Source organism: Aotus nancymaae, unplaced genomic scaffold (genome assembly GCF_030222135.1).
Source record: "Aotus nancymaae isolate 86718 unplaced genomic scaffold, 86718_ANA_hifiasm-v0.15.2.pri h1tg000064l_0, whole genome shotgun sequence".
Classification (NCBI taxonomy): domain Eukaryota; kingdom Metazoa; phylum Chordata; class Mammalia; order Primates; family Aotidae; genus Aotus; species Aotus nancymaae.
In genome coordinates, this window is record NW_026988478.1 from 1,118,786 (window position 1) to 1,136,735 (window position 17,950).

The window sequence follows — 17,950 nt, forward strand, 5'->3', positions numbered from 1 at the left end:
TATGTATAAATATATACAAATAAGTATACATTATATATGTATAAGATATATAAATAAGTATATTATAAATTATATACCATATATTCTATTTCAACATTACCTCATCTTTCTTGTGTGTATATTTCATAATGTATGTTATTACTCAGAAAAATGTATTATTACTTTAAGCATATAAATAAACATATTTGGGGTGGGTGCTTATCGGGATTGGAAACTACCATTGAAGGGCAAGAGGTCTATGACCTCCCAGGAACAGGGAAGAAGACAACTAAGAAAAGCAAAAAAGAGAGCACCAAGAAGGAAAAGCAGCACAGACAACACGACACACACATATGGACAGCCCAACACAACGCAATGCAGTAACAGGAACCTTGTTCTGGAATAATCCAAGCCTGAGACAACGCTGAGGGGACAGAATCCTAGCAGCAAACAGCAGCCAACATAAAAACGAGCAAGTGCTCAGCACAGGCAGGGCGATATTCCAACTGGTTCATTCCTTCATCAAGAATTTACTGGCTCTTTGTGTGTCTGTGGTAGATACTGGAATAAACCATGAACTTGGCAGAGAATTCGCATTTGAGGAGATCGTAAGATAGTGAAGAAATTAAGCATGTAAACACATGATTAAAGAGCAGTGTGATCAACTGAATTTCAATGATCTCTGCAGGAAAAAAAAAAAAAAAAAAAAAAACCCAGGACCAGGAACTGAGCTTCTGCAGCAAGACACTCACACCTAGACACATTTACCACTCTCCTAGTCAGTAAGACTTTGTGGTTAAATGTGTAATGCTCATGACTAGAACTTTTATAGAGTTTACTTTCTAATTAAATTAAGCAGAGTTCCATAGTACATACAGCAAACACTGACCCATGTTGAGGCCCTGATATATTTCCAATTTCCCAATACTTGAAATTGTTTTTGTACAGATCTAGTTGCTATTTCTTTTCTACCCAGATTGTCCCCTCATGTGAGACGCTCATCATTCTCGCTTCATGTTGGCCTGTGCTGAAGTGCTTTCCTCCTGAGTCCAAGGCCGTCCTCTGCCTCTGTTTATGCCCTAATCAGAGTTACAGTGTTGTCATCACCCACATCACAGGGGCATCTTCTCCCATCCGGTACCCTCTGCACAAAGGCTACGGCGCATTACTGACCACTAGCGAGTGCTTGCCTTTTCAAGCCAAAGACTGTGGCCCTCTGACTTTCCTGAATCTCAGCACCTGCATTTTCTGGCCAATTAATTCTTCATTCTTTCTGAACTTGAGGAGCTGGTAGGGTGGTTTTTAAATGCTCTCGTTTGATAAGAGGATAACACAGACTGAGTTCAACAGTGCTAAACTTTCTAGACCTGTGGCAGGTCAGGAATTTTACTGCTCAACCATTTCAGACCAAGTCATGTCAGCTACATCAACATTCACTTTAGCCTTATAGTCGAAACAATACTTAACACTATATCTAACCAGTGCAATAATGTGACTTCATAGCTTTTAGGAATTAGGTTTCCTTCCCATTTCTCATTGCACATATTTTACTGTACAAATTCACATTTAGCCTAACTGATATTTTTCAAATGCTTTTACTTTTGCACATAAAATATCAAATCTATGCTATTATCCAAAGAATAATGGATAAGTGTTTTGAATGACACACTTCCAATGTAGTCAATTAATTCATTAAAAAATTATTACACACACATACTATATGTCTAGCTGTCTACCACGTTTAAGAAGCATAAAGATCACTTCTCTTCTTTGGAGCTCACAGTATGGTGAAGGGGACAGATATGACAACAAATTAATTTGATACATAAGACAACATGATAAGCAGATCAATGGCCAGGGCCATTCAGACAAGAGAAGGAACACTCACCCTACCTGGGAAAGACACTCATCCTAGCAGAGGACTTCACAGACGAGGTGATGCTAGTGCTGAGCCTTCAAGGGTAAACAGTCTTCCAGATGAACAAAAGAAGAAAGAGCATTTCAGACTGAAAGAAATGCATGCTTACAACGTGCAAAGGGCAGAAGAGGCCTGCAGTGCTCAGTCCGCATTACAGGAGAATATGAGAGTGGGGAGAGAAGAGGCTAGAAAAAGTAGGTGAGGAGACCTCTCTTAAGGGGCTTCGTATACAACAGAAGCCAGCTGTTTGTTACCCAGGAGGCTCTGAACAGCCACTGAAAGATCTTAGTCGGGGGTGCTGCACGATTAGATTCATGTGTTCTAAGATCAGTTTGACTGCAGCTTGAGAAACAAACTGGAAGAGGCAAGATGGAAGGCAAAGGAAGCAGGTGTGACACTCCTGCCTAGTCCAGCTCAGACATGCTAAAAGGCTGGATAAAAGGAGCGACAGGACAGTCTAAAGGATAATATAGATTTAAGAGGCATTTCAGAGGCAAAATCAAGACCTGGTGACAGGATGGACACGGGGTGTAAGAGAGCCATGACTATTAAGACTCCTGGGTTTCTGGGGATGACCAAATCCTCCCCACAACAAAATGATTGCTCCCTAGCTGTGCTGCCATCTGCCAACTTTCAACCCACAGCAAATTTCATTTTCAAAGCAGAAAGCATGAGTAAACAGAAATAATTTCTAACTAATAAGATAGCAGATCTTAAATTCATCAGGGGCTGACACATGCAGTGATAGTAGCCCATCAGTGGAGTGGAAGTATTTACATCATAAAAGGTTTCCCTCCACTCACCACCAAAACCTACAAAGTGTCCAACATAAAATTCAAGAGTGAGTAAAGGAAGTCATGATGAAGTCAGATGATATTCTTAGGAAATTCTGTATCCAAAGCAAATACCAACAAATCAATTAATAGTCCCCAAGTCTCCATGTGCCTGCCAGAGACTGACCAGGTCACGACAGGACATAATGAAATAGTGTCCACTCCCAGCGAGTTTACCTTCCTCTTGCACTCAGTCGGCGCATAGTTCCTCATAAATATTTAACTTAAATTGCAAAGCAGACAGATCAACTTGTCACATTTAACACAAGGAAATTAAGTTGAAAATCACAGGATGACAGCCTCCATTTTAATTAATATTCTACTATTTACACTTCTATTTGTTTTTAAAGACAGTTTTATATAAGGTATTTTATAATTACAATTTTAATTTTTGACAAGGGAAAAATAGACATAATTTGCTTTACTCTCGTATAAAACACTAATTATTTCGTTGTAATTATCCAGATTTAAGATGTTGAGGAGTCTTCATAAAGGACTTCATCTACCTTCATGTCATTTTCATTCACTGGGACCTGGAGGCAAATCTGTTCTTTGAAAGCCAGCGCCAGGGTGTAGGGCTTCACTTCCTGATGCTGCAAACAGCGCTTCAGGTAGGCATCATAGTAGCCCTTGCCCCTCCCCAGTCGGTTGCCATGTTTGTCAAACCCAAGGCCTGGCATGAAGATGAGATCCAGTCCCCCTGCAGAAAAGAGGAACAAATTTAGAGGATTAACGTTTCTGAAAGATCATTTCAGGATGTGTTCTTTGTTTTCCAATGACATCTATTCTTCCTCTGATTTCTAAAAACAATGTATGACCATTCATATCCAAAAAGCAAAAAAGGAAATAAAACTTACTCAGCAACTCAGTAAGTCTCTTATTCATCCTTTCAACAGATTTTTCACATACATCTGTACAAAAGTGCCAGATTCCCAGACCCCATTCATAATTAGTTACATAAAGAGAATCTCCAGAGATAGGACCTTTTTTCTAGCATCCTGGTGATTCCCCACACCTGTCAGGTTTGGAAATCAATGCCCCAGGATAATGACAGTTGGAGGGCGGGAGAAGATCAAGGAGGAGCCATAAAGGACAGAGCTGTTCTCAGGGTCAGTGAGCAGAAAGAGACTGCTGTTAGGTGTACTAAGCAGTTCAGACAGCCTACTCCCTCCTCCTTTCCCCTCCCATTGGAGAGGCAAGGCCAGGCTGCCGGGCTTCCCAAGACTGTGAGAGCAGGCTTTGACCTACTCAGGGACATTCCAAAGGTACAAGATGGGGACCCACATCCAGTCCTCTGGCTAGAACCCTCTCAAGTAACACAAAGACCAGAACTGGCTATGACATTCTAAGGACAGAATGCTGGCGCTCAAGGTGGGAGGCAGGGTCCTGGAGGCTACAGAAACCCAACTACAGTAAGGGTGTGTGGGGACTCCCAGGAAGACAGCAATAAAGGTCGCTAGGTGAAGGACCTCCACGAGGGAATGGTCCTCCAGCCTCTGGCAAGGAGCATGGGGTACCAGTGTCAGCACAAGAGCCACATCACACGTCCAACCCAGTGGTCTGCCCTGTGGCCTTGTACTGAGCCCTGGCCTCCTGACAGCTGTCCTGGGGGCTTCTGGGTGACCTACAGCTTAGTCGTGGACTCATCATACACATAGCATTACTGGCAAGATACACCAGGGCTGGAAGCCATGAATTCTCTGGAACATGGTGTTCAGGGTAGAGAAGATCAGACTGCCAGCTCAGCTGGCCTCTGCTATCAGCAGATGTTCTGACTACCTGCAGAACTGTGAGGTGGACTCAGCTTCTCTCTGGCTCCCAGCATACACCTGGTCACCCCTTCCTGCCAAAATCCAGAATAGCATGCCTCAGATTATAGTAATGACCTTCCCCTGTAAACCTGCTTGTCTATTCCAATCCCAACTTGCTAAAAAGGTCTTGGTCACTGACCTTTGTCTTTCTTCCCTGTCCCTGTCCAGTCCATTTGTCCCTCTTGGGATTGACAGTGGCCTGTCCATTTGGACTTTACTCCCTCGTGTCCTCTTTCTGTTGCCAGAGCACCATCAGGCTTGAAGTTCAGTTCTGTCTTCTATACCTAGAACACACATGCACACACCTTTCTAAGGATTCCTGCCTCTTTACAGTATGGCAAGGGGCTCTGTAAGGTCCTCTGGAGGACACACAATCTCTTCCCTTCACGAGGTGGTAGTTCAGTTAATACAAAATATACCCACATGGAATATCCATTTCAATGCATGGCAGCAGTCTCTGCCAAATGCCCCAAAAGCAACAGAGACAAATACTAGAGACCTCAGCAGAGGGAGAGTAAACGCTGGGTGGTCAGGAAAGAATTCACAGAAAACTCAACTTGACCTGGATTTTTAAGATGTGTCAGAGTTGGGTCTAAATATCTTTCAGAAACCAAAAGAAGGGTGGCAAGAGCTGAGCGAGGGAGTAGGGGAGTGGGGAGAAGTCTACTTGCTGGGACAGAAGGATCAAACTGAGGAGTAGCAGAAGACATGAGGGTAGAGTTCACTAGGTAGGGGCACGGAGATTTGAGGTCAAAGTCTCAAAGACTCCCTAGAACATAACAGCAAAAATCCAAATAACCCAATTAAAAACTGGGCAAAAGACTTAAACAGACATTTCTCTAAAGAAGACATACAAATGGCCAACAGGCATATGAAAATATACTCAGCATCACTAATCATCAGGGAAACACAGATCAAAACTTCAGTGAAATATTACTGCACACGCGCAAGGATGTCCAATTTCCAAAACATAGAAAACCACAAATGTTGGCAAGGATGTGGAGAAACTAGAACTCTTGTACGCTACTGGTAGGGATGTAAAATAGTTCAGCCATCACAGAAAAGAGTATACAGGTTCCTCAAAAAATTAAACATAGAACTACCACATGGCCCAGCAATCCCACTTCTGGGTATTTATCCAAAAGGATTGAAGTCGGGGTCCTGAAGAGATATTTGCACTCCCGGATTCATTGCAGCATTATTCACAACAGCCAAGATATGGAAACAACCTAGGTATGCATCGATGAATGAATGAACAAACAAAACGTGGTACATACATTCAATGGAATATTATTCAGCCATATCAAAGAAGAAAATTCTGCAATATGCAACAACTGGATGAGGCTTGAGGATATTACACCAAGTGAAATAAGTCAGTGACAAAGAGACAAACACTGTGTGATGCCACTAACATGAGGACATTATGCCAAGTGAAATAAGTCCTCACAAAAAGACAAACGGTATATGATGCCACTTACGTGAGGTATCTAGAGTAGTCCAACTCTTAGAAACAGAAAGCAGAATGATGGTTGCCAGGGGCAGGAGAAAGGGGGAGACAGGGAGTCACCGTTCAATGGGTACGGTTTCATTTGTACAAGATGAAAAAGTTCCAGAGATCTGCTGCACAACTATGCTTACAGTTAACCATACTTTCCCAGACACTTACAATTTTTAAGACAGTAGATCTCACGTTATATGTATTTACCACAGTAAAAAATAAAAAGGCAGAGACCAAAAGAGAAGCCAGGAGAATTGTTAGGATTTCCACCAGAGTCAATACACAAGAAAGTAAAGGCAGAATTTTGGAACAGCCACATTTAGGCAGCTGCAGGAAAAGAACGAAGAAATGAAACAGAGATAAGAAAACAACATTCTCAAATCCCCTGAGCGAGAGTTAATCTTTCTCCCTCTTTCCTTGTTACTCCCTGTACTTTGATCACAGCTCTCACTGAAGTCTACCTTGTGCCACAATTGATGGTACATGGCTCTGTCTGCCCCACCAGACAGAAAATTTCTTTGGGAGCCATAACTTTGTCCAAGTCATCTTTCATGCTTGGCTTTTAATAGAATTTTAAGCCAAAGAAACCCTGAAAAATGAGTATTTTGCCTACAGAATGGATCAATCCCAAAATGACATCCCCTATTTTAATAATTCCAAAGTACATAAGTTTGGCTCAAAGAGGCAAAAAATAAAATAAAATAATAAAACACAACTTTGTATGAATGCTTATTCAAAATGAGTTCTACACTTGTGAAGCAAGAGGAGAATGTTTTTGGATTCCCAGGTAACCAAGTCTCCGAAATGGCCCTTCCCACGTGGAGGTCCTTACGTGGTACATGGGGTATTGCTGTTGGAGCCCTGCCCACAGCATTGTTCCTGCTGCTCCCTTCAACCACGGGGATCGCAGCTTGTTCCTGGCCTCAGGTCCTTAAAATACTCTTCCTGGTCTGCTCCCACTTCTGCTACTTGGTGAATCCAAGTGTTTAAAACTTACACATCGTGTACTCTTTGCTTGACTTTATTTATTGTCACCCTTGAAGCTCTTCCTGTGCCTTACCGCCAAACCCACAGGCATCACCCACCCCACACACACCCCCGGGGCTCCTCACACTTTGGGAACACTATGCTGGACGCTTTTCTCCCTCAAAGGTGATGGCTCAGTGGGGCTTGAAAATCACGCACAGGTCCAACAAGCTTCCCTCGCACACGCTGGTCCCACTAATAGAGGTAGACGCCAGAACCACCTTCACACACCACAAGGTCAGAATTCAGTAGGGGAGACAGAAGAAAAGCCTGAGTCCATGCACAGTTCCTCATATGCCTCTGGCATGACTCTATTTTCAAACCACCAAGGGCTCATTAATAGTGTCCACTGACAGCGCAACGTGCTAGAGCCAACCTGCTCTGATTCTGTTTAATTCTGTATGCACCTGCTTCACAGGCGCCCACTAGCCCAGAATGTGACCAGCGGAGCCAAAGAGCCCTGGCTGCATCAGGATTGCAACATGGTGTTCAGAAAGAGCTCTCTGGATGTCAGAAGGTTGTTCTGCAGAGTCACGGTTTGTTGGGTGTTTTTCTCCAGGCTTCGCTAGCTTTCTAATGTGATCTTGCATTCCAAAACTGCAAAGCTAACCTCTGGAAAACTCACCCAGCCCCACGCACTGCATTTATATGCTCAAAAACACCTTCTGTCTTTTCATTTGGTTTTGGCTCTGAAACAGCAGTGCCCCCTGGAGGCAGTCTGGGGTGGTGATCGGGCCATTTCTCCATTGTGTGATCATGGGCGAGCTACTGCAATCTCTGCGCTTCCATTTGCTTTCTCATCTGTAAACTGGAGCTGGTCATGAAAACTGTATTAGATAATGCAGCGCATCTGTTCACAACAGTTCTATTTATTAGGGTAACTTTCAACTTTTTCTTTTTAAAGAAAACTCAGGCACTATTTCTTCAATCAGGTAGCAGAGAAAGGGGTATCGTTTCTCCAATACTTCAAGTGTTTTTTTGACCAGAGCTTTCACAACCTTACCTTAGAACTGGCTCTTACATGTTCCCTCAGCAACAGGGTTCAGCAGAGCCAAATAGCGGGGGAGAAAACCAGGGGAGAGTGAAGTTATAGAATGCAGATTAGCAAATTTTTCCTACAAAGGACCAGAGAGTAAATAATTTAGGCTTTGCAGCCCTTGGGGTCTCTGTTAGAACAACATAACTCTGCTGTGTAGTATGAAAGCAGCCAAAGACAAAACATAAATGAATGACTGTGTCTGTGTTCTGATATACTTTTATTTACAAAAACAGGTGGAGGGCCAGAATTGGCCCGTGGGGCTGCAGTGTGATAACCCCTGTCAGAGAACACAAGGAAAGAGAGCTTCAAGGAGAGAGAAGCAGATGCGGTGTCGAATGTGGCAGAATGGGCATGTGAGGTAAGGACACAGAAATATCTATCAGATTTAGCAACTAGGGAGTCACTGGGACGAGGATAATGTAAGTGGGGAGATGGGGACAGACGCTGAGCTGCAGAATCTTCGTTGACTGGGGAAAAAGCCTAGATGGTAGGCCTCGAAAGAAAATGAAATAAGATTCTATAAATGCCTCCACTTCCTGAGACTGAAGTATTAGGCCCTGAGAATTCAGTTCACCTTCACAAAACATTCTTATTAAATCTGGCATCGAGGCAGCCCTGGGCCCCTGACACCTCCTAGGATGTCCTGAGCTTTTCAGAATATAATCAGTTCAGTCAGTGGACCGTCTTTATTGTAATACTGAGGAGAAGGCTGAAAAATAAGTGTTGGAGTCCACGAGGTATGTGGGCTCCTTCCTACCTGCACACCTTTGCTCCCGCTATGCTGTTCTTCATTCCTGTAAGGGCCTTCTACTCTTTTGGTTAACTTATCTAATCATAACAATCATCATAATATCACAAATCTTAAACTTCCATCAAGTCCTCCCAGTCCATGCAGTTTGGTGTGACCAGCTCTTATTCTATACTGCAGGAATACGTGTTGTCCATTAAGTAGTAGGAATCCTTCTCTCTTCCTTCTGGGAACAGAACTTAGGTGTCCCATGAGACACCTAACTCTCAACCAAAGTCCTGCTTCTAGAAGAGAAGAAGAGCAGAGAAACTAACATTTGTAAAGTGCCTACAATGTGTCAGGCAAGATGCCATGTCCTGGAAAGAGAAGGATGAATAAAACCAGCTGGTCAATGCATCTACCTAGGGAGGCAGGAGGGTGGGAACTATTATCCCTATTTCATAGAAGAATAAACTGATGCTCAGAAAGCTCAAATTACTCCCTAAAGTCATTCAACTTATAAGAGACTCAGCTCATAAGAGATGAAGCTGAGGGCTTGCTGTTCCAGATGGACAATGACTCCACAACATACAGGGCTCCTACTGTCAAAAGATGCAAATGAGATTCAGCAAAGGGATGGAGGAAACACAACAAGGCCAAGCATCTTGGAAGCAGCAGAGGAGAGGGGTTACGTGTGCAGGATTCTAGCCAGGCTGCCTGGTTCTGAATCCAACACTAACACTTATTAGCTATGAAACATCAGTCAAAATTGCCTTCACCTAAAATCTAGAATGGATAAACACACTATGATGTAAAGCGTCTCTAAGCTATTAATACCAAATGTCAACTTAATCAACTGCTGCACGCCTACTCCTTAGGCCACGTGGCTGATTACAGAGAGACACAGGCACTTCCATCAAACACGCTTCTATAACATGAAGGGTTGAAATCCTAAAATAAAATACAAAACCAATAATTCATGATAGCTCTTGAGGCAGAACTGTCAAAAATCAATACCATATGCTTCGAACTCATTACGATAGCCTTAGAAAGAACAGATTGAAGCACAGCCTCCTTGAATCACTCTCCACATCAAACAATACAGCACACACAAGGCAATAAACAAAACCACTTACATGACTGCAATAATAAAATGTATTCAACTTCTGATTATATATATAAACTGAGTTTTTAAAAAATACGCTTCCCTGCAAATCTATAACATACTTAAGGAGGAGTTAACTGAGCCACCCAATATAGACTGCTAATTTTTAGAAATTACATTGTAAACACACCTTCACTCTTTCTGCTATGAATAGTCACAACATATTTTGCCCATCTGGGAATATTCACACTGAATCAAACACACTGTAGTAAGAACCATCATTAAAGACATGATTATCATAACTGACTACATCTGCACTGTTACTATAAAATTCTTTCTTTTAAAACAGATACTAACATTTGCACCAGAATATAGGGACCGTATTTATCATAAAAGCACTGGAAATAAGTACCAACACCATGTAAGGCAGCCCTTCTCCTAGTATCCCTGGGTGACACAGGTCATTCTACTAATCAGTTAATGAGGTATTCAAAATATAAGACAATCTGTGTGTGTCTCATATTTAAAACTTAAGTGTATTATGGGTTCAAGGCTTTCACTCAACTTTATGAACTCTGACTATGTGTTTAAATGAAGGAAGTAAGAGGTGACAGGAATTTAGACTCTTCTAAGTAAAGTTGAAAGCAAATAAGAAATGTGAATAACATTTAGTGACTTGGCTGCTGAAGATCTCACCAACAGCACTCTCCTCCTACCTAATCCAAAGAGTCTAGAAAAATATCACGGACAACAGGCCAGAAGTCAAGCTCAAATGGGTTATAAAAACCAATCCTTCTACCCATAAGACAGGTTTACCCCTACAAGGCTACCTCAGGGTGGATAAGAAAGAAGACCAGCTGCCTCTGGAACAAGGTATTAAAGAACAGGATATTTGGATAAGAAGGATATTTTACACTTTCACGCTACTCTTCTGTACGATTTAAATTTTTATCATGTGCATATGGAACGAAATTTTTTAAAATATCATCCTTCTAGCACATCAAGGACAAACCTAGGCAGTCTCTGTATTAGACAGTCCTGCACAGCAGGTATCTATGTGGGCTTCTACAGAGACTGCCTGGGTTTAAATTCCATAACTGCTGCCACTAAGAAACATCAGTAGTTACTGAAACTCTCTTTGAAACCCAATTTCTTCTCTTTCAGATAAAAATAATGCTATTTTACAGGAGATACAACTCTAGTAAGTGTTCAATAAGTGCTAGCAACATTATGCTTGGGGATACGAATAATGCCTATCCTATTTCTGTTGACTATGAAAGTTATTTCTTGAGTCATAATACTAACACTCCAAGAGCTACCATGTAGATTTCCTATCTGCCCAAACCATGGGCAAGGGTGGGCCTAGCTCTCTACTGCCACCTCCTGTCGACTAGAAACGTGCAGGTGAGAGCCGTCCATAAGAAACTGCTCAAGCCTTAGGCGGAGCAGGAGCCATGACGGCTCACTGAAACACACAGTCTCTGATACAGGGTGATAGGAAAGCATTCCTCTGTTAGAAACAGCCTTTCTCTTTAAAAGGATCCTTTGAGGCGTATCTGTTTGCAAACCAAGAAAAATGAAGTTACTCTTTCACAATCCCTATCAGCACTTCAGCCGCATGCTAGACATCGTGCTAAGCTCTTTGCAAACATGACTTCATTTTATCTTCCCAACAATTCTATGAGGTCTATATTGTTATCCCCTTTTGTCAAATGGGAAAACCAAGATAATGCAATTTGCCCAAAGTCATACAGCTAGGAAATACACGCACGGGAATGTGAATGGTTGTGTAGCTCTAGTGAAGTGTGGAAACATTCCTTGCCTAGGAAGTTAAAGCAGACAGGGAAAGCTCTGCTTATCTGCCTTGGTGGTGGAATCAGTCAAACTGGATGCAGCATCTTTACTGGTCAGGTCAGGATGACGGTGAGGGACAGATGGCGCACTCAAGCTAGGGAAATGAGAAAAGATTGATAAAGAGATAGAGATGCTTAGAGAAAGCAAGACAGATGGATGGTACAGTCCCTGGGGTAGCTGACGGTACCATCAACTTGGCCTGAAGGCACAAGGCGCAGGGCTGGGGAGGGCATGGTTATGAGAACCTGCAGAGCTGTGATGAGAAGGCTGCCTGACTGGAGTGTGGATGTGCACCGGGGCGGCGGGGGGTGTAACACCCCACCTCACTCTCCTGCACCCTCTGGTCTTCATTGGTGCCTGCTGATGTAGTGCACAGAGGATGGTTTTCCCTCCACTGAGCAAGTAGAAAAGATAGACAGTGGATCTAGAGGAGGCCAACCGAAATCACCCAGCAAAAGATTGAAATATAGTTATTATCAGTGGTTACTCCTGGCTTGGAGATTTAGGCTTATTTTTAATTTCTTCTTTATGTCTTATCTTTATAATAAGAACAAAGCTATTTTCCTTTAGAAAAAAATTGTCCATACTCAGAAAAATGTTCAGCCTTCTTTTTGAAGATGTACTTCAAACATGCTATTTTCTTAAGTGTTTTTTATATCTTAAGCCTTCTTTGCTGTCTAGAAAATAACTCTAAAATTATGTCAACAGATAATTTGATTTACCTTATGTTCTTAGTGACCTTCACCATCATCATAAACAACTACAATTGTATATGAAAGAAGGCAAGCTAGGTTGATACGGACTGAAAACTGGGAATGGTGATCCAATACTTTACTACCGGGGGTTGCAAACTATAGCTTACAAGTCAAATCTGGTCCACTGCCTGACTTTGTAAATAAAGTTTCAATGGGACACAGCCATGCTCTGTTTTCACACTAAAGCAGCAGAGCTCAATCACTGCAACAGACACTGTATGGACCACAAAGCCCCAGATATTTATTATCTGGCCCTCTGCAGAAAAAATGCCCTGCCAATCCCAACTTGAAAGCTTCTGCTATAAGGTTTTCAACAAAAACTCTATACATCAGCTTATCCTATCTTAGCAGACATTGACAAAAATAAATCTTACTGGAAAAAAATATAATTTAAACTCTCTTTACTACAGATATGTAAAAATGGTCTGCAGAAAATAGGATCCACATCAGCAGTAGCTTAATCTAAGTGGCATTTCTAAATATTATGTTTATTTGGCATCTGAGTTGTTAGTAATCAGATGGACCTAAAAATGAAATGGATAAGAAACGACAGAACTTCCTAGGATTTTTCACTAAGTGTAGGCAACCTCTTGTTGTCTGACTTTACTCATCTGTAAAATGGATGAAGTTTTCAGTATCTTTTTTATTAACTTTCATTTTAGGTTCAGGGGTACATATGCAGTTTTGTTACACAAGTAAACTCACGTCACGGGGCTTTGGTGTACAGATTATTTCATTACCCAGTAGGTACTTTTTCTGGTCCTCTCCCTTCTCCCACCGCCCTCATCCTCAAGGAGGCCTCAGTGTCTGTTGTTCCTCTTTGTTTCATGTGATCTCATCGTTTAGCTCCCACTTATAAGTGAGAACACGCGGTATTTGGTTTTCTGTTCTTGTGTTAGTTTGCTTAAGATAATAGCCTCCAGCTCCATCCATGTGGCTGCAAAGGACATGCATAATAGTCTATGGGATATATGTACCCATTTTCTTTACTCAGTCCTCTATTGATGGGCATTTCGGCTGATTCCATGTCTTTGCTATTACGAATAGTGCTGCAATGAACATGTGTGTATGTGTCTTTATGGTTGAATGATCTATATTCCTTTGGGTATAGACTCAATACTGGGATTGCCAGGATGAATGGTAATTCTGTTTGTAGTTCTTTGTGGAATTGCCACATTGCTTCCCACAATGGCCGAACTAATTTACATTCCCACCAGCAGTGCATAAGCATTCCCTTTTCTCCACAACCTCACCAGCATCTGTTATTTTTTGGCTTTTTAACAATAGCCATTCTGACTGGTGTGAGGTGAAAGCTGACTGTGGTTTTGACTTGTATTTCTCTAACGATGAAATCAAAGCTTTAGAATCAAAGCTTAGTGACTCTGAGAATTTAAGTACAATTCTTTATCTGTATAATTCAATCAAGAAATAAATTAAGCCAATCACAAAAAGACAAGCACTATACGACCCTAATTAAATGAGGTCTTGAAAGTAATCAAACTCACAGAATCAGAAAGTAGAATGGTGGTTACCAGAGGCTGAAGAAACGGGGGAAAGAGGAATTGTTTACTGGGTATAGAATTTCAGATATGCAATATGAAAAATTCTGGAGATCTGTTGAACAGCAATGTGAATATACTTAACACTCCTGAACTGTACCTTTAAAACGGTTAAGATAGTAAATTTTGTTACATGTTTACCACAAAAAGAAAAAAAAAGGAAGAAAAAGAAAGGCATTGAGGGAAGAGTCTAGAGGGCAGTCCATCCTATCTATGCTCACGTTCATGTGAGGGTGTACTCAGGAAAGAAAAGTCTGGCTTACTCTTGAAAGCAGTGAAGAACAATTTCTTCAGATACAGAAATATAAGGGTGTTTTGGAGCTATTTCTATTTTTCTCACTTTTTAGAAGATGAGCTCTTGGTCAAGTGAGGTGGCTCACGCCTGTAATCCCAGCACTTTGGGGGGCCAAGGTAGGCAGATCACGAGGTCAGGAGTTTTAGACCAGCCTGACCAACATGGTGAAACCCCGTCTCTACTAAAAATACAAAAATTGGCTAGGCGTGGTGGCATACGCCTGTAATCCCAGCTACTCAGGAGGCCGAGGCAGGAGAATTGCTTGAACCAAGGAGGCGGAGGTTGCAGTGAGCTGAGACTGTGCCACTGTACTCCAGCCTGGGTGACAGAGTGAGACTCCATCTCAAAAAAAAAAAAGATGAGCTCTCAAAGTCACTATTCTTAATTAATTATTGCACCGCATGATTTCTGAGCCTTAAGAGTTTAGTAAAAAGGAAACTTCTGCCTGCCTTTCACCATTTTTTTACTGAGCTGTTAAATGACCACTTGAAAGTCCTGCAACCTCTCTGGTTCAGTACATTTAACTAAAATAAAATTACATGGTGCATTGTATTTCTCCTGCTTGCTCTCTTCTTGCACACCTAAGAGGACTCATAGCCCAGCTAATAAGAGCCTTGTGCCATCTAGAACAAATTCTATTACAGCAAGTCTATGACAAAGTAATCTATTACTTTGGAATAACAGTACCTGGATTTTGTATAAAGTCCTTTCCAGTGAGTTCCAAGTGCCTCTTTCACTGCAACTAGCCTTGTCGTCTTTTTCTGGTGGAGGAGAAACTTCTGGTGGAGGAGAAACTTGCTCTTAAAACCCATAATCTAGCCACGCATAATCCCAGCACTTTGGGAGGCCAAGGCAGGTAGATCACACGGTCAGGAGATCAAGACCAGACTGATCAACATGGTGAAATACAAAAATCAGCCTGGCGTGATGGCACCCACCTGTAATCCCAGCTACTCTCAGGAGGCTGAGGCAGGACAATTGCTTGAACCTGGGAGGCAAAGGTTGCAGTGAGCCAAGATCACACCACTGCACTCCAGCCTGGGTGACAGAACAAGACTCCATCTCAAAAACAAACAGAAAAACCATAATCCTCCCTAAAACCTTCTAAAACAACTTGACAGGAAAAAAGCAGAAAAACGTTTCTAAAGATTGGTACCTCAATCAAAACTTAATGGAATCAAATCAATAAACAGTCATTACTAATAACTCACTTTATGGAAGGCCCTGTCCAAGGAACTACAGAGAACATAGAGATAAAATACTGTCCGTGCCCTCTAGGACTGACAACCTGGTCAGCTAAAAATTCACCTCATCAGTTGTCTATAAAGAGATTAATAAATAATTGTAATGAGGGGTAGAGTGACATAAGTTCCAAGGTAACGGGTACAAAGTAAGAAAGTTGTATTTCTTTGAGAAGGGAGTTAAGCACAGGAAAACCTCACTAGGGAGGTGGTCTATTGTATCAGCCATGGAAGGATGTCTTTTCGAGAGGAAAAGTCTTTTGGAAACAAGAACACCTGGGTTTTAGCCCTCCTCTTTTTGACTGTGTGACTTCAGACAAATCGTTTCTCACCTAGGCCTGTTCTCTTATATACAAAATGAAAAATTGGCTTAGATGATCTTCAAATCCTTTCCAATTCAGATAATCCCCAATGTGCCAATTAAATGACTAAAGGATATACAAATTGGGAGGCTGCAGACAAATTCATCTCTGTGGACTAACAATAAATTCGTAAAACACTGACATCTGCTGGAAATTGAGAATCCATTCTCAATCCATCTAAGAAATAGCCTTTAAAAACCTACTCTTGAATACTTTGTTTTGAAAACATGTTATCAAGGATGCAAGTTTCTTTTGAAATTAAATCTTCTAATACTTTATTTTATCAAACTTAAGAAAATTTTGAATAACTTCAAAATTCCTTCAGAAATTTCTGTATCCATTTGTAAATTTGGACCTGTGCTCCTACGCTTTCCCATATGACAAAAATAACCAGCTTAACAACACAATGGACAAATTTCTATTAGCAAGAATAACAAATATAAACTGATCTGGAATAGACTTAACAATACACCTGAACAGGAGCTGTGCGGTAACAACATGACTAGAAGCAAAAGCACTTACAAAGGAACACAGCAAAGTCCTGGAATAACTGGGGCGGCACACCATATTCCTGAAGAACTGAATATTGTACAGATATCCATTTCCCCCAAATTAACCTACAAATTTAACACAATTCCAATCAAGCTCTCAAGGGGATTTTGGAGGTGAAACTAACAAAACTCTTTTAAAGTTAATCGTAAAAAATAAATTTAGAATAGTTACCTGAATTTTTCAAATTAGAATAATGGGCAGAACTCATGCTACCAGGTATTAAAATCCATTGAACAGCCAATATACAGCTACACTAATCAAAAGCCTATGACACTGGTGCCAAAATAGGCAAACAGATACATGGAAAAGCCAAAAACATCCAGATACAGACCCAAACATATATAAGCATTTTGTTCACGAAAACGGTGCATCCCCAGCCAGCAAGGAAAGGGTGGATTATTCACTAAATGTGTTTAGACACCTGGCTAGCATTTATTTATAAAATTTATATTTTCTCCCTGTATATATAGAGATTCAAATATAAATTCAAAAAGGATTAAGACTTTAATATTTAACAACACAAAATACTAAGATGAAATGAAGATTTATACAGACTGAAGTGAAGTAAAACCTCCTAAAAATAAAGCCAAAGGCAAAAATCCTAAAAGACTTTACTAATAATGTTTTAAGACATCTGCATGCTCCCCCCAAAAATACAAAAAAATAAGAAAAGGTAAAAATGGATACAAATTATTTGCAGTATACATGGCAGACTAATGGTTAATATTTTAATATATAAAGAATTGTTACCAGCCTGGAAGAAAATAAATGAATACCAAAAGAGAGATAAATTCCTAGCAAGAAATGGGGCAAAGAACAGCACTTTACTAAAGATGAATTAGAAGGGTTAAAAAACATTTTTAAAAGCTTAGTATATATTTTGAAATTTTCATAATGAGTGTATTTTAACCATTATAACTTTGAAAAGAAGCAAGGAGAAATTAAAATTTAAGAATTATCCTTTTGATTAGTTATTCAAAACAAAACCAGAAACACTGATAAGAACAAAATTAAGTTACTTCTAAGGTTGAAAATTCACACAGCAGGGTTATAAGATGCCCAAAATGAATTTCTTCTGAGAATAATTTTTTCAATACATTAATGATGTTTCCTTTACAGTGTACTTTTTTGAGAGACTTATTAAAAGGAGTATATTTCCTTCTGATAAAACCTTATGGCAAACTACCATTCAATACTAAAGACTTGACTCAGATACAACTGCCCTTCTAAAGCCTTCTCACGCACTTCAGGCAAAGAAAACTCTCCATCCTGGGTCCCCAGAGCACTCTGGGCACATCCCAATGGGATCCTTAGCACCAGGAAGAGTCATCGTCATCATCATCGTCATCATCATCATCATTAAGCACTTATATGCAGTGGCATTGTACTAAAAGCT

General features: G+C 40.9%; 1 protein-coding gene across 7 annotated transcripts in view; it reads right to left on the reverse strand.

The window, feature by feature from the left end:
• Positions 1-3,015: 3,015 nt before the first annotated feature.
• The window catches only part of MTHFS (methenyltetrahydrofolate synthetase), a 40,990-nt gene continuing 26,055 nt past the window's right edge, over positions 3,016-17,950 (reverse strand). For all 7 annotated transcript variants that reach the window (XM_012466913.2, XM_012466915.2, XM_012466914.2 and 4 more), the window contains one exon: positions 3,016-3,430. In XM_012466913.2, the coding sequence (XP_012322336.1) occupies positions 3,198-3,430 (233 nt within the window). In that variant the 3' untranslated portion in view covers positions 3,016-3,197. The remainder of the gene's footprint in view (positions 3,431-17,950) is intronic.